Source organism: Neomonachus schauinslandi, chromosome 13, assembly GCF_002201575.2.
Source record: "Neomonachus schauinslandi chromosome 13, ASM220157v2, whole genome shotgun sequence".
In the NCBI taxonomy this organism is placed as follows: Eukaryota; Metazoa; Chordata; class Mammalia; order Carnivora; family Phocidae; genus Neomonachus; species Neomonachus schauinslandi.
Window position 1 is genome coordinate 22,735,752 of NC_058415.1, and position 20,086 is coordinate 22,755,837.

Consider the following 20,086-nt stretch of genomic DNA (forward strand, 5'->3'; position numbering starts at 1 on the left):
GGGGGTGGGAAGTGAAGGAAGAGATGAGAGGAAGGGGAAGAGGAAGTGGGGGTGGGGAGAGGAGGAAGAGATGAGAGGATGGGGAAGAGGAGGTGGGGGTGGGGAGAGGAGGAAGAGATGAGAGGATGGGGAAGAGGGAGAGAAAGAGGTGAGAGTGGAAGGAGAGGAAGAAGGGGAGGAGATGAGAGAGGAAGGGGAGGAGGAAGCGATGAGAGAAAGGGGAGGAGGTGAGAGTGGAAGGAGCAGAGGATGAGGGTGGAGGTAGCAACAACATCCAGAGGGAGAAGTACCCACAATGGAGGAAACACAACAGGAGGTTCAACAAACACATGACAGGAACAAAGAGACAAAGGGAGGAAAGGGGAAAAAATGTGATTAGCATTTTCAGTTCATCAAAAGCTTCCATCTATACAGTTATCTTTCCCCATCTTCCCAAAATATAATTCGAGATCTATCTACACTGCCTCTTTCTGGCATGAGTCATGCCCGCAGAGTATGGCTACTGATGAGCAGCCAGCCAGGCTAGCACTCCCGTGTTAGATCCATCTCTAAGCACCTCCGGGGATGAAGTCCAGTATGTCCCCAAATGCAAGACTCTTCCTGATTTCAGGAAGGTTAAAGCGGGGGAGACACAGATGTGCACCCTACAAACCAGTAACTCTACTCTTCTCCACTAGTCACCAGTTACGAGTTGACTCTGTTTCTCCAATATTCTTGTGCTAACTTACCACGATGGTATGATGCGGTGTAACCAAAATACTACCTTAAATTAACGGAAGGCTGAAGAAAGATCTAGCGTCTCTTAGGCAAGCCCCTTCCCCTCACAGGTACTCCTGTGTCCTTATTTCACTGAGGCCTCACAGACCTAAGAGGAAGCACGGACACTCCCATTTCACAGAAGGAACCAAGGCGCAGGGCATCAAGGAATCTGCCGAGGGTCTCCCACGGGGGGGGGGGGGTCACGTAGAAATGACCCTCATGGCTGCACTCGGGTCACCATCCCACCACACACAGAGGGAGGCCCTGGGGGCCACGCTGTGATAGCTGGAAGAAACCGTAGCCTGAGACTGTTTATCGCTTCTCTTCTCCTGAGCCCCACACCCCAAACCCATCTCTTCCATGTCATAGAGGGAAACACTGAGACCCAGAGAGGCCGTGACAAGGAACCCCCAGTGTGGGACTCTCCCCACAGTGACCCACATCCCCACTCCCAAATGCCTTTGCCTCTATCCCTTAACCCATTCCAGAAGTTAGAAATCTGTTCACACTAAAAAGTACCGTTGCTTTCATATATTATATGGAAGAGCATGTTGTAGTAAATGAAAAAGTATCCAAGAAATGGCCCCTGAGCCATAAATCTGGCCACATTTCAGCTGTCCAACATAAAACTCGTTTTTGATGAGACAGTAAAAACGATTAAAGCTCAATTTCTAAGGTGTAATGTTAGAAAATCCTTAAGATTCTGATTTGTGCTCACTTCCCTGGGACTCAATTACTCGTTTATTTATTACCCCCTCGCGTGTACTGAATATATTAAATCTTACGCCAGATCTTCAGTAATTTCTACCCAGACCACTGATCTTTAATTGAATCCTAAACATGCTTCCCGCCCTCGAGAGAAAATAGCATCTTAAAGCCAGAAATCTGTGTCTACAGTCAGTTTACAGTAAATTTTCAACCACTCCTAGCACCTTCTAAAAAAATCTTCAGGAGCCAACCTTCTCTTGAAATTCCCCTTCCCCTTCTTTCTAAGGGGGGAGCACAGGGCTAAGCAGAGGAAAAGTGGAAAGGGGGAGAAAGAGGTCAGAGAGGCCAGCATTAATGGTATTCTTGGCAAGTATTTATAAACTCCTCATTCACCATCTGAGATCATAATAACAATTTCTTTACACCTAAAATCACCTTCCTGTCATCCCAAAGACACTGATTCTTGCTCTGTCACCTTTTAAGAGCTTGGCAAGAGCAAGAAATAAAACTGGAGAGGCCGGGAGCGGCATCATGGTCCACTAGGCATGCTCATTAGCACTTAATTAGGAACTAGACACCTGCCATAAGAAATGTGCTCGGAGAAGGATGAGGAACAGGTCTGCCCTACCAGCAATTGCTATCATTACTTAGAGAAGAAGAGCTATGTCCGGCTTCTGGGGGGGAAATGCAATGATGCATACACAAGCAAGTGCAACGGGGTAATTAAGCACGGCGCGGATTACAAGATGAGAGAAGCCAAGCAGAGGGGAAGGGATTTAACTACTGGGTGGGGGACACCACCCTTTCACCCCTCCCTGCACACCCCGCTCTCCCAAAAGTCCGGAACAGAGTCACCAAGGGACTTTTCCAGGGGTGTGATTTTATGTCACGGCAAAGGCATACTCAGGCAAATGCCTGGATACACGAGAAGGAAAGTAGAGCTTTTCTGCCAAATCCAAGTTGGTTTTTAGAAAGATGAACTAGAAAGCGTTCTACAATATATTACTGAAAAGAGAAACTAGCTTATATAATAAAAGGGCTTCGCCACAGCTGAGAAGTAGACCACGTGATTAAACCCCACAGTTAGGCTGAGAACTATCAACAGGGATGTCTGGGGGTGCCTGGGTGGCTCAGTCGTTAAGCGTCTGCCTTTGGCTCAGGTCATGATCCTAGGGTCCTGGGATCAAGCCCTGAGTTGGGCTCCCTGCTCAGTGGGGAGCCTGCTTCTCCCTCTCCCTCTGTTGCTCCCCATGTCTGTGCTCTCTCTTGCTCTCTCTCTCGCTGTCAAATAAATAAAATCTTGAAAAAAAAATAAAAAGAAAAACAGGGACGTCCAACAGCTGTAACTGGCCCTGGGAAACTCCCACCTCTACCCAGCTCTGGTTTCCCAGGATCCTTGAAGAAGGCTCACTATCTGTTATTAGAGGCAACCAAGTTTCTCCATCCCTTGCTCGGCCCTTTTGAAAGCTGCTCCTGCTTCTTCTTTTTATTTTTATTGCTATATTTTATTTTTTTGAGAGAGAACATGGGGTGGGGGGCAGAGGGAGAGGGAGGGAAAATCTTAAGCAGGCTCCATGCCCAGCACGGAGCCCCACTCAGGGTTCAATCTCACGACCCTGAGATCATGACCTGAGCCAAAATCAAGAGTCAGACGCTTAACCAACTGAGCCACCCAGGTGCCCCAAGCTTTTTTTTTTTTTTAAAGCAAAATCCTACCAAACTGGAAAGAGTAGTAAGCACTGAGAGCATGGATCACAAGTACTAAAGATGCTGTAGACCCAGGAACATGGATACTGCAGCCTCACGCTCTACTTCTCATCCTGACAGGCAGCGTGCCTACATACCCCCCGGCCACTGTCTGGCCTCAGCTCAGAACACTCCCAAGGCAGGAAGGGTGGGCATCGTGGATCCCATTTCACAGAGCAGAGACTGGCTTGCCGCGGGGCTCACAGCCAGAACAAGGAGAGCAAACCTTTTATTCCCTAGAACAGCCTTTCTCCTGTGACCCCAGCAGCCCAGCCATGTTCACCAGGAGTTAAGCCTGAGCGTTCCCAAGCATGGGGAAGGGAGAGGGCGCTCTCCTTCTCCAGCGAAGACCTCACTGTCTTTTCCCTTCCCAGGTAAGGGGAGGCTCCTGAGGGCGTAGAATACCACACATGCTGAGACACTCCACCTTTACCATGCAGCCCTAACGGAGGTGAGAGATGGAAATTTGTTCTTAGATTCGTGCCTCATGAGTCCCACCTCTCTAATCCCCACTTCCCAATACTCCGTGCCCCTACATCCAAAAAAGGATGATCTCTTTAACTCCGGCTCTCTTCCAAGGAAGCATATAAAGAAGAATCAAGCCCAAACAGTGACAGCTTATATGGCTACTCTCAGAAGAAGATGCTTAACAAATAGTGTCGTATCTGAGATACACACACACACACACGGGAATGAATAGAGGGCCCGTATCCACCAGAGTAAACAACTCCACACACAGACAGCCCACCTGTCCCACGTGTGTCTGGAAGGACATTTTCTCTCAACAAGGCTTACCTGAGACAATCTGGGGCCTGGCACCTTCCCCAAAAGGGGGGAAAAAAAATGAATGCTATTTTAAAAATGTATTTTGGAACAAAAGAGGTACTGACATTGCTATACAGCCAGCAAAACCTCAAAAAAACCCAATGGCTCTACCAACTGGGGAATCTGCACGCAATGGTCCTCCACAGACCCAAACCTGCACAGATCAATGGGGAAACTCAGATGTTTCTCAACGGGACAGCGAGGGTGGGAAAATCCCAACCTTCTACCTCCTCGTTATCTTCCACTAATTAGTAGACTTTTTTAAAGTGAATGCTTGCAGATTTATATTGCACAGGACTCACAGGCAAAACAGTTTGTAAAGCTATAGGAAAAGGCATTTTTGATGAGCAAGGGTGGTTTTTAGCATTGCAGGTGGTTTCTCAGATGACCAGTGGTTCTCAAACAGCAATTTTGACACCCCCCCCCCCCCTTTCTCCACCCTGGGGACATCTGGCAATGTCTAGAGACATTTATAGTTGTCACACCTGGGAGGATGGGGGGAGGGACTATGTATGGATGCTATTAAACATCCTACAATGCATAATACAGCCCCCGTCACAGAGAATTAACAAGCCCCAAATGTCAATAGTGCTGAGGCTGAATGTTTTTAGCTGAGATCTAAGCTGGAATTCTGTCCCATTACATCAGAATTCATGTTCTTATACAGCAAGCGACCTGACAAACTGTTGCTTAAAAACTAAAAATGCTTTCCAACACTCAATTGTTCACTGTCCCTTCAACGCCATCAAGTACCTTGTCACAACTCAAAAGACAAGCATCTGCTTCCCAGAGTGGACTCCACTGACAATTTTAAAATAAAACAAACAACAACAAAAAGCTCACATTTCATCAAACGACTTTAAAAAGCTACACTGGAAACATCCACGTATCGGTGTTTTGCGCCTCCAAGGTGGTCGCAGAAAGGTTTCGCTGTTGACAGAAGGAGAGACATGCACTCGCTCTTACCCAAACAGTGTGGACAGGCTGGGAGTGAGACAAGGAAAACAAACACCAAACCCTGAGTTAATGATAATGAAAACCCACGACTAAAGTCACCTCATCCATGTCAAGCAACAGCGCCGCATTCAGAATTTTAATTCGTGTTTTACCTAGTGCAGCCTGGGTCAATTATGTTTCTATAATGAAACTGACTTTGCTGTTTACATTCAGAGCTTTAACGTAACAGCGCCATGGTTTCCACAGTTGTGTTTCTAAAACAGCTGTAGCACGTGCTTTATCGCCACCGAGCTGCCTATACAACAGGAACGGACACCCAAAAGGAAAACGAAGGCCAACACCCCCCTTAACCTCACCAGATGCTAAGCTCTTTATCACCGACCACAGAATCAACTTGAATTTCAGAAATCTACCCTGCTCTATAACCTTAGGGAAAACCATGTCACATAGATCACAAACTGAACCCAACCAGAACTGAAACCATGCCCCCAAAATAGCATCTCTCATGCCTTTAAAAGCATGCCAGTAAGTGACATTTATAGCATTTGGTATTTAAACACTTTTAAAGGGGGGAAATATGTGAAAAGTAGCATTTGTTCCCAGTTCTCTCCAAATCACTCTTCCTTGATTTCTGCTATTTCCCTGTTCTTTAAAACACTCCGCTCTTACCTGGGGAGACTGCAGAAGGAGAAAATTGGCATGCTACAATAAACAAGCCGGGAAAGTGCGGAAGAGCCATGTGGGAGCAGAAACGTCAAGGACACTACTATAGGAGTTATCTGAAAACCTCCCATTATGTGAATGGCCTCTCTCGTGAAGAGTGGCAAGGGTGATAAACAGGCAGAAACTGCTTACTGGGGCCAAGAATTCTCAAGCCACTTGAACATAGTTTAAAAAAACAAACAAACAACAACAACAACAATCCACTGAAAGGCCCCATCTCCATGCAGGAGCATACAGAAAATGACACCAGAGACAAAACTGATGGCCTGTATGGAGGCAGGCACCAGGATGAAGGCCTATAACTCTAAAAAAAGACCTGAACTCATCTTTACTCTTTCTGCATTGCAGCGAATCCACAAAGGCCAACTCCTCCTGCGTCATCATTGACGTCCTTGCTCGTCTCGCCTGCCCCGGATGACAGTGACAGCAGTGACAATGATCAGAGCGCTGGACTGAAAGGCCTGAATCAGATGAAGTTTTAAAAAGCCATGTTGATTTAGGCAGATCCACTTCTAAAGCCAAGGACAGTTTTGATGAAAAGATGCTCAACATCATTAGCCGGCAGGGAAACCTGCAAATCTAAACCACGAACATCACACCCACTGGAATGGCTAGGCTCAAAAAGATGGACGATAACAAGTGCTGGAGAAGATGCTGAGAAAGTGGAATTCTCATCCATTACTTTGGAAAACAGTCTAGCAGCTGCTCAAAGTGTTAAACAGAGTTATCACACAACCCTGCAAGGACACTCGTAGGTTCAGTCGAGAGAAAAGAAAACAGGTCCACACCACATACACACAACGTTCACTGCAGCATTATTCATAAACAGCCAAAAGGTTTGGAAACAACCTCAATGTCCATCAGCCGGTGACTGGATTAATAAAGGTGGTGTATTAATACAATGCAATATTATTCATCAATAAGGACTGAAGTACATGCTACATGAACAAACCTTGAGAACTCTATGCGAAGTGAAAGAACCTCACCACAAAAGGCCACATGTTAGCGGATTCCTTTTACACAAAATGAACAGGCAAACCCACAGAGACAGAAAGATCGGTGGTTGCAGGGACTGGGGGGCACTGGGAGGCAAGGGGGGGGGACTGCTAATGGATATGGGGTTTCTTTTTGGAGTGATAAAAATGTTCTAGAATGTGTGGTGATGGTTGCACAAGTTTGTGAATATACCAAAACCCCCTGATTCATATGCTTTGGGAGGGCGAATGCTTTTATGGTATGTAAATTATGCATCAATTTAAAAAAATGCATAGGTCTAACTCTTAAAATGGGGTGCTCTACTTTCTACTCTGAAAAGAGACAAAATAGGATAATGTCTCCTTCCAAGGAACGAAGTACAAATCATATAAATATATGCGGGGAAATTAAAAAGTGAACAATGCCTCAACAAGTTTTCTAGCAACTAAAAAACCACGCTGACTATTCAGAAGAACCCAGACACTGAAGCCAAGCCCTGCAGAGATACCTACCTGTACTCTCAGTAAAAAATTTAACTTGAACCCAAGGAGAAGGAGGATACACACCAGACTTTGCAATATTGCTCCTTCTCCTTGGAAAATTAATAGAAGGGCTGGACTACTGGAATTTAGGAGGAGGGTAGATCACTAAATATAAGTTAGTAGAGCCAGAATATGGATGCTAGTTGTAGCCCTGTCATTTTCTGCTCTTGGTAGCAGGCAAGGCATTATTCTCCGAGGGCGAATTTGTTTTATAAAGAAACTTACAGCTGGGTTATTGATGGGCTTTCCAGGGATTAACTGCATACTCATAAGAATAAGAGGCTAACCTCATCCTCTTAAACTTCACACACTACAATCCAATAGATAGCTGACAGCTACAGCCTGAGGAGAAAAATAATCCAACATTTTGCTAATCTTTAAACCAATCACCTCATGCAACAATGGGGAGCCTTTAGGTCTACAACTCAATCTCTTAAGGACAGGAAGCCTCCTTCTACAGACAAATCAGGAGTTTGTACTCACAGCCATCCCCTACACAAACATAGATAGACACCACAAAAGCCCCGAGACCTCTTTTATTTTATACTAAGTTGTTTTAAAGTATACAGAATTTTAAGTTGACCTATGAAGCAGGGATATAAACATCTGACCAATAACTGGAGGCCCAAAGGCCTTGACAGAAGTTCTTCTGTTCACAGGAAATTAAGTCAGACTCGGTCCCACCAAATGAGAACGGAAAAACAAGGTGGCCGACACTAACCCAAATGTTTTGAGTTCCTGATGTTCACAGGCATTGCTATGAGCAACAGCTCAAATTTTCTTACATCCAACAGTCAGCACTGGGACAGCTGTCAAAAATCAGGCATTCTGTGGTACGGGAAGGACAATCCCCACTGGTCATCTGGCCATCTCTTCTCTCTCTTCTTCCAATTCCATCACAATGATCTGTGCAACCCCTCAGGGCCAGCAAAGGCCTTGTTCCCCTTTCTCCTAAGTAAGGACACCAACGATGTCTTATCCTCACTTCTGCTTCTCAATTTTCTCTCCATCTGCTCCCAAAACTTAACTTTCCCCCCTGTTTTGAACCTTACGTCTGTTGATCAAGTTAAATAGCCAAGGCTTCTTCACTGCTACATCCTAAGTAAAAGCCACTCGTGCATGACAACTGAGTGGCAGGAGCAGAGCATCTGGATGGGTCTAATCTCAAACACTGACACCCACGTAACCACTAGAAAAGACTAAAGGGGAAGTGACCCGCTGCTTGGAGCCACCACCCCTCACAGGAGACTTGGGCAACTGGACCCACAGATCTGCCTCAGGCACTTAGAGAAACAAGGTAGACAGAACCACAGTTCAAGGAGTCAGGACCATGCTGGGTAAAGGCTGCCAGCCAAGGTCCTATCCCCACAAAAGCCATGCAGGGTAGATGGTATTATCCATCTGCAGATGGGGACACTCAAGAAGGTTAACTGGTTGTATGGGGTCGCAAAGCTACCAAGTGTCCTACTCAAGTCCATCTGACCCTAGACCCATGCTTTACCTTTGTGCAAGGTAAAACACAAGGCAAACGCTCCTAGAAAGACGAGCACGTGGGGCTCCTGGGTGGCTCAGTTGTTAAGCGTCTGCCTTCGGCTCAGGTCATGACCCCAGGGTCCTGGGATCGAGCCCCGCATCGGGCTCCCTGCTAGGCAGGAGGCCTGCTTCTCCCTCTCCCACTCCTCCTGCTTGTGTTCCCTCTCTCGCTGTGTCTCTCTCTGTCAAACAAATAAAATCTTTATTTAAAAAAAAGAAAAAGAAAGAAAGATGAGCACAAAGCACCATGAAGCTGGGCAGCCAGTACTTGGATGCAAGTGGACATCCAATTATGCAATTTTTCTTTTTAAATTACACTCAGCCAATCATATTTTACCTTTTAAGCAAAAAGCAACCATCTTTCTTTGGGGGTGGAGAAACACTGGCTGAGAAAAAGTACAAGGGAACTTCCTGGGGTGAAGGAGAGAATCGGCACCCCAAAAGTAGTGTGGGTTACAGGGTGTGTGCTCATGCCAAAGTGATCATCCTGTATATTTAAGATTAGTGCAATTCACAACATGGAAATTATACCTCAATTCTAAAAAAAAAAAAAAAAAAGCCTGTGTGTACAAATACATACGTATCTATATCTATATGATCTGTATTAACTGCATGTGATATAAACCCCCTAAAACATAACACTAATTATCTGGAAGCCCAATCTCAACTAAAATCAATTATCATAGCAAGTAGAAGAAAGTTCTTAGTTCCAAGCTCCCTCAAATAATACAGGGGAAAGTGATCTCGAAGAGTCCTTCAATCGTTTTCCCTGCCTTCAGGAAGATATCGACCATTCCACAAAGTGTTGTCATCTATTTTGTTTTGAGCATTTTTAATAGAATTCCAAATTGGGGGGAAAAAAATCTTTGAGGAATTCTGCTTACATCACAGAGGCAGTACTGATATAAGGAATAAATTAAAAAAATAAAAAATTAAGGTCTCCAGTAAGTTCCCTTCCCACACAAACCTGTTTTCTAAAGCACAAGTGAGCTGTGTGTCACACCAAATAAACCCTATATCTATTAAGATTTCTGCATTATTACTCTTTGTATTGCTACTAGAACATAACACAATAGCAAAAAAGTTAATAAAAAGCAAAATTCAAAAAGTAGGGTTGCAGTTATTATTCTGCCAATTATCAAATCTGCTATCCATCACAACTGTTTAAAAGAAGTACCCCACGAAAAGTAACTATTTCAACAGTTTCCCCAAATATCAAGTATCTAAGAAGCTTATCTTTCTAAAATACCAGTAATCTATATAAGTTGAAGGCAGGTGGTGTCTGGAATGTAAAAGGTTTAAAATTCAGTATTTTCTGTCAGGTAGGAGAACTAAGTTTCCCAGGCTGGTGAGAAATAGGCATCATTAGTTCACTCAACACAGACGGAAAAAAGAGAACCTCCCTTCCTCCTCTAAGACCAATCCACAGTCCCAGGACACAAGCTGAGCCCACCTTAGCAGCGCTGGCGTCCTTGAGAAGATTTCACGTTTTCCAGGTCTGCTAAAGAGAAACGTCTTTAGCCCTGCCAAGCAAGCAATAAGCCCCTTGACTGTACCTTAAAGGGAAGGAGAATGTTTCGGCTCCTTTGCATTTTAAAGGCTACTCTTTCATGATCTTTCACACTTGTAATAGATGTCTAAACCGTTAAATTACTATTTCTTTTCTTAGCCTGAAAGTCGATGCAGACGAAGAGCGTGGCCTCTCCTATTGTTCTTCGTCCTGAGCCGGCCCCTGAGTGATACTGACAGCGGCTATCAAGCGGGGGCTGCATTTACTCTGCACAGCTGCTGCCTGTAGGAACAGACAGCCTGCCGGAGCCTCCTCCCCTCTGGGGAGACAGGTTGACACACTGCATGTTCAATGAAGGGGTGCAAAGGTCCACTGAATTGTCAACTCAATTTTATGCTACTTCAATTTTCCAGGACGCGCCCAATTCCTTTCAAGCAAAAATCAAGCATATGCCAGAGCATGAAACTTACGGTGCAGGATAATTATTGATCACTACAAACTTTCAAAGAGCCTTCTGACATAAATTAATAGACTGAGCCAAAAATTTACAATTAGGAAAACCGCACATGCTAGTAGGCTGAAGACATGCAATTGGCGTTAAGTCTTGTGCTCGGGGCCCAATTCCCTGATTTGGGTTATTGTTGCTAGCTATCAGAGCTAATCTGCCTTTATAATCTCAACAACATGTTTCCTGGATGAAAGCCATTCATAAAATTAGCGATTCATCTGCCCTTCTCAAGCGACCTGCCATTTTCATCTTCTGATTCAGTTGAAAAGGAGTCTTACCTATAAACATCTGGTAATACAATTTCCTCCTTTCTAATGTGTGGGACTGGACAGGGCCTTGGAGAATTTACGGGCACGAGGTTCACCATCGAGAAAGGATATGTAAAAATCTAGAGACTATCAGAAAACAAACATGTTCCACAAAGTGTAACTGGGTACTTGAAAACTGCTTTGCATATGTTTCTCTTTAATCAAAACAGGCTTTTCCATCCTCATTCATTTGGGTTAAAAAATTTCTGTGCTTGAGCTACAAGTACAATTTGCTATTAGTCTTTGCTAATCAAACACGGTACATGCAAAAGTACCAGTGAATATTTGATTTGATCTCTGAAATAAAGCAATTCATTACACAAGAAAAGGGTACAGAAAGCAGCCGACAAATGCAGATGTAATTGTGTTTTTTGTTGAATGTGATTAGAGAGCCCACTAAGTAACAGTCAAAAATGTGATCTAAGGGTGGAGGGGGGAGAAAGGCAGAGCCTGGGTCTGGGGGGAAGAGGAGGAGGGGAGAATTGTTTATGCAGAGCTAAGCTGTCAAGTGTAATAAAGCAGCTTGAATAAAATTTAAGCTGAAAATCCACTGAAGCTCCCCATTTCAGGGAGGAAAAAGCTATTAAAAGGAAATGAAGGTCACCCTCCCACTTTATTTCACCTAATTGACTGCCAATAGCTTACCACAGGCAACCCGACTGCAGATCGGCAATTGAGAAACTGATGAAAGGAGAGTTTTCAAGCTGAGGCTCATTCTTTAATCCTCCTCGGCTCTTATGTTTTTTCTCCATCTCCAGTTGGGATGTAATTTTAAACCCTGATGGATTAACTGGTTCCATTGTCTGTGGCCGTCATTGGACTATGGCACTCTTAATCCATACAGCAGCATGTCTAATTATCATTACAAAGTGTCTGAGGGAACTATAAAGACCAGCAGGGCATCTTCTCACAAGCAATTAACATAAATTGATAAATGAGTGATTTGAATCCGCTCAAGGCACTCACATATGAATAAAATCAGAAAGGATGGTCCCTTGTTTCAGCTACTTCTTTGGCTTAGTCTGGAAGGGCAGAAAACATGAGAACGGTCCCGGGGTCCCCAGGCCTGCAGTGGCGAGGGCAAACTCGGGGGGATGTGGTGGGGGACGAGATGGAACACACTGGGCTCATTAATGCAGAGCAAATGACCTGTGATTGACAACCAGTCGTCGGCGCGGAGCACTAACTGAACTCAAGGCAGGAGAGCAGAAACCCGGTGAAAGGCTAGAGCGCACTGGGGCAGACAATTATCACTTCTTCAACAGCAAGAGAGCGCTCTTTCCATTGGGGTGCCACTTAAAAATTCATGCAAGAGGCACAAGGAAGAGAAAGAGCAAACAGTTCTCTTGGGTCTAACACCCCAGAAAGCAAAAGGCAAAAGCAAAGATGGCTGAAGGAAAGGATCATGCTGAGACATGTCTTGACCTCCCTGCGATCCAAAGTTATAATAAGCCCGAAGTAAGGAAAGTATTTAAAACTCTAACCTGGAGCTTTTTACTTGACTAAGAGAGCAAGGGTGGCCTAAGTGTCAGGGTATGAACTGCATCTATTTTCCCACTGAATAGTAGATCTATTTTTCTTCCCCTCCTAAAAATGTTTCTATCACTTTCCTTATGCTCATCTGTCCTCCCCTACACACCTCGCATACCTGAGCCCTCCTCCCCCACCCTTACCGACAAGCCAACTGTTAAGCCTACAGGACATTATATATACAGATAGATTAAGCCATCAAATTAATAAGAAATGAAAGCTGGTTATACACACTGTAGGAGGTAGACCTGGTAGGCCACGTACCCCGATGATGGCATTCAACTCTGCCATGGTCACCTGCTTGGCACGCTCGACAGCCTGGGCCACCTGTTGTTGATGCTTTGAAAATAAGGAGAAGAAAAAGTATTAGCAAGGCAGCCAAAGAATTTCACTGTACCTTCCAAAAACAACAACAACAACAAAAATATAAAAGCATATGCAATGCAGATTCAAGCAGAATATGGGGATTTAAATGGGAAGTTTCTCAAGCACGGATTATTTCACAGAACACATGTACAGCAGGAAAAGGAAAACAGAGGACAGGGCTTCCCTTATTTCTAACCAACACTAGTTTCCACTTAACTTCTGATGGGAATTTTGGGGTTGGAATGATAGAAAAGTCAAAGAAGACGTCAAAACTGGTAACCGGAAGCCTTAGAAAATCACTGGTATTGGGGATTTGGAAGATGACCCAGGTTTGCAAAAGGGGTTTGCTGTTAAGTTTGAGCAGGTAAAGTTGACAGCCAGTTTAAAACCCCCATTTCTATACTTAAAATTTAAACATTCAGTCTTTGATTACTTCTCTGGTCAACAAATCTTAACCCGCCAGTAGTTTTTGGGGATTCCGCTCCTTCTTTAGCCTTAAGATTTTTTATCTTCCTGAGGGGAAAAGGAAGGATTCCCCCCCCGCCCAACTCTTAGTTCACAGGCTGGAAACACTCTGCATGTCTCCCAACTCCACTCACAAATAAAAACAAAGCCACATCTTTGCTTTGGGAGGCATGAGACTGTAGCAGAAACCAGTATTACTAAAGTCTAACAACACCATTCCAAAGGCCAACACATCTAAACTGTATCAATGAATAGACGTTACACTGGAAAAGGCAGAGAGGAGACCTGCTATCCACTCTGGAGCAGCAGATTCCAACAGGAACAGACACCCAGTATTCTAGCTGTGGGTCCCAGTAAGCTTTTCACTGTCTCAAGATACATGCATCCTGTACACACTGAACACACAGTTTATCATTTACTAGCTTGTATCCAAAAGTAAACTTGAAGGCAAAACTAAACTATATTGCTTTTGAGTCCATTTCACAGATTACTCATATAAAGAGCTTTTCCCACGCAGACCTGACTTGATGTACAGGGACAAATGAAACACCTGCTTCCATGGTCAAGTCAACCCTGATGGAACCATTTTTAAAATACAGTACAGGAAAAGCTCTCTAGAAGGACACTTGAATCATCAGTAGCTTCCCAAGCTTATACTACTCCTCAAAGAAAAGCAAAGCTTTACGTTGAATCATCATTTTGCAGTCTTCCATGGGAAAAAAAAAAAAATTAATTTGAGGTTGAGCTATCCACACTACGTTTACAGTGTGCCCTCAGCTCTGTTAGATGGGATAGCAGAGGGTTCACTCACTTCAGCTGTAGCAGATGTTCTTCACACTTGTTCCTTGTGATAAAATTAACATCTTAAAACTAGCTAATTTGCAAACAGAGAAGCAACATAATTGCACTTTAACAGCTGAACAGTTTTACTTACTTCCTGAGACAGAAATGGGATGACTTGTGCACAAATTGTATTCAATCTCTTGGCGATTTCAGTCTATAAAGACAAAGCCATATAAATGTTTAGTATACTTCATAATCAGTTCAGAAAGATAAAACATCATACCCAACACTTTAGCCCTCCACTACCTCACTCTTGAGGGCATAAAATTGCTTTCCCAAGCTCTGTTGCTAATATTTATCTTGAGATAAACAGTAGATATTAATCCCACCTGCAAAGTAAGACATACTCGCACGCTTTATTGGTCACTTAAAGGAAAGATAATGGGCAGTATGAGTCAGAAAATCTACATGGTTTAAGGCTATATGATCCTTTAACCTGGTGAGTGCAAACCCCCTCGTATGCTTCTTCAATTATGGTGTACTATCGCATTTTTATGTTGTTACAGCAAGTTCATTCCAACTGGTGTCAGAAGCCAGTGGGGCAGGGGCACCAACAAACTCGGTCTAGCCTTCAAGATAAGGTCAAAAGTGAGAGAGGAGAAGAAAGGAGCCCACGGGACCACCTTTCTGCTTGTCCCAACTCTTACACAACTCAAATGGGACTTTAACATTAGTAGCCTTCACTGAGTCTCACTATTTCAACAGGCCAAGAAAACATTGCTGAAACAGAACCCATGTCCAGCATGAGGGTCAAATCGAGATGTGCTGGGTTATCTGTCGAGTTTCACCACAATGCGGCATCAAATGCAAGCACCTTGCTGAGAGAGTCCCATGGGTCAGCAGAAGGTCACAGATTATGTCCTGAGTCTGTGGCCCAGGCTTTTGTAAAGAAAGTAGGAGAGGTCCCTGCTCAGTTCCAAATCCACAGCATTCCCTCTGCTGCAAGGGACAAACTGGCCAAGGGAGGCAACAGAGTGCTCTGCTTCCAGCCTAGGGTAGAATCCACCTGCCCACCCGGCCTCCAATCTCCTCCTGCAATGCAAAGCAGCTCTGCTTTCCTCTTAACTCTGAAGAACCAGTTCTGCTTAAAAAAAAAAAAAAAAAAAAAAATCATCTGAAGAGTCCTAGCCTTGACCTTATTTATTTCATCATTTTCTGTCAATGCTTACTAATGCCACCTCTATTACTGAATTAGGCAATGAAAAGGAACATGAGGAGAAGAAAATTATGAAGCGTACAGACCATGCCCTTGAGAAACAGAGAACAGAATAAGTAAGATGAAGTAGAAAACTCAGAAACTGTATAATCAAGTACATTAAAAAGAGCTGCCTTCGTCCTCCAAGACAATCCTAGTTAACTGAGCAACAAGGCCTTTGGTTTGAAGGGATGGGATTTAGGCCAAACCAACTCAATTCTCCCTGACCACCAATGAGATAGGGTTTCAGATCTCACCTTGGAAGAAAGGGGGAAATGACTGGTACAGAGAGCAAAACCATGACCTTGCTTTACCCAGTGGAGCAACAGATCTATGCAAAAAAGGTGCAGCTGTACCAGGTGCGAAAACAGAACTGTGTCAGCCCCACCCAGCTCATTTGATCAAAGCCACACACTCAAGCTAACTCAAGGTCATGGCTCTCCTCGAAAGTATGGGCAGGCTTCCCCTTAATTTGCAACAGGAATATATATTTGAGTACACGTATAGGAGTAAGGATGCCCTTTGTGGACTTGTAGGTCCTTATTCCTTACTCCCTACCTACCGTACATTCCAATACCATTCTGTACTTTCCCCTTCTCCAAAATTCACATTTAAGGTCCACTTTTAAAGAGGATATATGCTCACTTTGAGCATACACAGGCACACAACGAGATATATACACAGAAATATAAAAGAAAGTCAAAAGAAACTTAAGTCTATCATCCAGGGATAACCACGAGTAAGATTTTGGTGATTCTGGAAAGGATCATTCCACACTCTCAATGCATACATGCGTACAAGCCCAGAGTAGAAAGATATATTTCCTACACCAAGGGGTCCCATTATATACATGGCTTTTCTATACTATGTTATTTCCACCCAAAACTGTATTATGGATACCCTCCCACTCAATAAATACAAAGGTAAATAAGAACATCATTCCACTATACAAGCATAGTGGTGGTTAAGCACTCCTGATATCAGTGGATATTTATGCTTCATCTAATTTTCCACAATTACAAACTCTGTGTCGAATAGCCCTCTACATAGATCTCTAAAAGGAATCGCTAGATGTGAAACTGCTAGGTCAAAGGGTATAAGGGTATACATGTTTTACCCTGTAATGCATGCTGATAAACTGCCCAGCAGAGAAGGTTACCAATTTACAGTATCACCCATCTATGAGGGGGCTTGCTCTCCTACCCAATGTCAATACGGGGTTTTGTTGACCTTTTTTTTTTTAATCTCTATCCACCTAATAGATTAAAACAATGATCTTATGTTTATTTGCATTACTTAGATTCTTCCTGAAGCTAACTAAACATCTTTCCACATATTTACTGGTCCACTATTTTCCCTTCCTTTTTTTTCCCTTGGTATTTATTCACTGTCTTTTTGTCGTAGTTCTTTCCATATGACAAATATCAACACTTTCCATAGCTTTTCCAGCTTGCCACTTGTCTTTCGACCTTGCTTACTATGGATTTATTGCCAGGAGTACTTTAAATTTTTATGTGGTCATTTGCTAAAGAATATTTTTCCTATGTTCCTGGCTTTCGGGTCAGGGTTAGAACACCCCAAAATCATAAATGCCATTCTTAATTCTCTTCCTAGTGCTGCTAATGGAATTTATTTTGGTTTAAGAAGAAAAGATGATCTCTTTAATTAGTAATAATAATGATATGTGTTATTACATAGGATGGCTTCAAGGTAGAACTGAACTTAACTGTCAGGGTCGGTTAAGACCCTGAATGGAATGAACTCATAAACCTTTAATAATATCAAAATTCCTAAAAACAAAATAAAAGAAGTACAGATTAAAGCATAGGCAATATAAATCAGGTGAGAGTAAGTAAGAATGAAACAGAAGAAGAAGGTTAAAGATCAAAGCTCAGACCGATGAAGAGACATCAAAAGCCATACCATCTGTCCTGGGAATTCTCAATAAATGGTCTGGAGAAAGAATGGAAATAAGAGCAACATAGGAGGCTGTTATCCCAGCTGTCTCCCCCGCCCTCTGCCAGGTCTCTAAGCCCTCATCCTAAACTAGCCTCCAACAAGTGACCCTGATTTGGGGCCACAAAGCTAAATTCAGATCTCACCTCTGGTTTACCCGGAAATTCTCCAAGCTGCCCTGATTCTCCCTAATGATAGTATACCTACCCTCCTGCAGCGTGAGGATGCAACTTGTTTCCCTGACAGTGCCTTATGAGCTCGAAAACATCACCGCCATCCCAGGAGGGTTTCATAAACATTTTCCCCAGCCCTGAAAATAGTGTGGATGGCAGCATAAAAACTGACAATAATTCTTAAGTATTATCTCTTGCTTCAGTGAAAGGATATTCTGGTCAGATCTTTAATTCAGCACAAATTAACAAGCAACAGTTTGCCACCTGGGCTTCTGACCACAGAGTTTGCAAGCAGGTTCAATGGGACATTTGACCCGGCTTAAGCAGGTATTAAGAAAGTTCTCAGACTCTTTTAAGACTGCCTTCTACCTGCTTGGAAGGCTGGACAACTCCAGTGGAAAAACAAATGAACAAAAAACCCAAAGCAAACCGTATTTTCCACCTAGAAATCATTCTCCTGCCCAAAGCTGCAGATACATTCGGTACCTGCTAATAGTCACAACACTTATAAATAGATTTTCCCTGTGACTGTATTTAGGACACCATGCAAAGCAACAACGTTAAGGCGTTCAAGAGCTTTCCCCAAACCAGATCTGCCAAAGCAACTTCATGCCCAGAAACTTAAGCAGCAGGTGAAAGGCCCCAGCATCAAGCCTTACTTCATGGATAGCCACCACACACTGGGGGGAGCAGGAAGCAGGAATCCAGATTACCTGCCCAGAACAATCTGCTGTTTTCCTTGTCAATGCCAACTCCCTTCATTGATTCGCTTATGATAACAGGGCTGGCCCTGATAATCCAAAAACTTGGGTTTGCATCTCAGCGGATTAGCACTAGGTGTCCTCAGGGAAGTCACTTCAACTGCTGGGCCCCAGGTCTCTGCCAATCGCATAGTCAGAATCAAGGGAGCAACTACGTCAATTACAGCTACACTATTACAAAGTGCTAGACTCCTACCCTGACCCTTCAAGGCCTTCCTCAAATCCACTTAGAAGCTGCCCCGTAACACAAACACTTTTCTAGGCCCTTCATGATCCTACTGTCATTTAGCAAAGGAAGCCTGTATGTTTAAAATCACATTTACAGAGGGACACCTGGGTGGCTCAGTCAGTTAAGCGTCTGCCTTCCAATCAGGACATGATCCCGGGGTTCTGGGATCGAGTCCCGCCCATATCAGGCTCCTTGCTCAATGGGGAGCCTTCTTCTCCCTCTGCCTGCCGCTCCCCCTGCTTGTGCTCACATGCGCTCTCTCTCTAATAAATAAAATCTTAAAAAAATAAAATAAATAAAATCACGTTTACATAAAGCTTCCGGCCAGCTTCCTAACAGCTTCTGGCATTAAAGTCTTCTCCACGCAAGACGGGAAGCATGACGGCAAGACTCCTTCTGAACGCGGACACAGCTCCTCACCAGACCTGCCCCACTAACACTGACCGCACGACGGCACACATTCAACACTTTCAAAGGAATGCTTCGAGGAACTAAGAAGGAATCCCCACACAACCCTAAACTCAGTGACCAAGATACAACCAGATAAGCTGTTCCTCAACAGCGTCTGAATAAGACTGTTTACAGGAAGAAATCCTATCTTAGGAGGCATGAGATTCATGTGCATGGATATTTTAACTGAGTTCAATATGGTCAAATACCTCCAAGGCCAGCGAGGAACCAAATCCTGGCGTTTTCTCCAGGGCTCCTAAAGAGAACACATGTCCTTCCAGGCATGTGGACTTGAAGTTTTAGGATTTTATGATTCCTAAGACCTCGGCTCTCCACCTTTTCATACTCCTTACACCTTGTCTAATTACTAGACTGAAGAGCCCACCCCCCCACGTCTGCCCACTTCGCCATTACATGCAGAGTAATATATAATGAGTGCTGTCTGAAGCTCAAACAGGGCGAAGACTGCTCAAGAGTAATTGCCCATGGGTCTCAAAGCAATCCAGTGGCACCTTGCCCAAAGTCAGCTTAGGGAGCGGAAACTCCACCACCATTAAATTGCAAATTGATGGCTCATAAAAAATGCTGCTTGTGCTGAGGGCTGGCAAACTGATCTTTTGGTTTCCTTGAACCAAGCGGGAAGCCAAGAGAAAAACTCAGTGGAGTGTTGGTAAGAAGTGTCTGGCAACAGATAAACGGGCAAGAACGTGAAAAACAAAGCATACAAAAAAAGGAAATAATCTCTAAATCCCTTCTTTTTTTGTGAAGATTTTATTTATTTGACAGAGAGAGAGATAGCGAGAGCAGGAACACAAGCAGGGAGAGTGGGAGAAGGAGAAACAGGCTTCCCGCTCAGCAGGGACCCCGGTGCGGGGCTCGATCCCAGGACCCTGAGATCATAACCTGAGCCGAAGGCAGACGCTTAACAGACTGAGCCACCCAGACGCCCCTCTCTAAATCCCTTCTGACTAGAAGTCTGAGTCTATGAAATGAGAGCCTGAAATACAGAAAAAAAAAAAAAAGT

At 43.9% G+C, this 20,086-nt stretch overlaps 1 protein-coding gene across 29 annotated transcripts in view; it reads right to left on the reverse strand.

The window, feature by feature from the left end:
- Window positions 1-20,086, reverse strand: part of TLE1 (TLE family member 1, transcriptional corepressor) — an 87,985-nt gene that overhangs the window by 44,658 nt on the left and 23,241 nt on the right. For 13 of the 29 annotated variants that reach the window (XM_021689402.2, XM_044920540.1, XM_044920528.1 and 10 more), the window contains exons 5-6: window positions 14,390-14,452; window positions 12,889-12,963 (exon numbers count right to left, since the gene is read on the reverse strand). In XM_021689402.2, the coding sequence (XP_021545077.1) occupies window positions 12,889-12,963; window positions 14,390-14,452 (138 nt within the window). Of the gene's footprint in view, window positions 1-8,200; window positions 8,240-12,858; window positions 12,964-14,389; window positions 14,453-20,086 lie in introns of all 29 variants that reach the window. The other 16 variants (XM_021689401.2, XM_021689392.2, XM_044920532.1 and 13 more) reach the window with 4 other exon arrangements.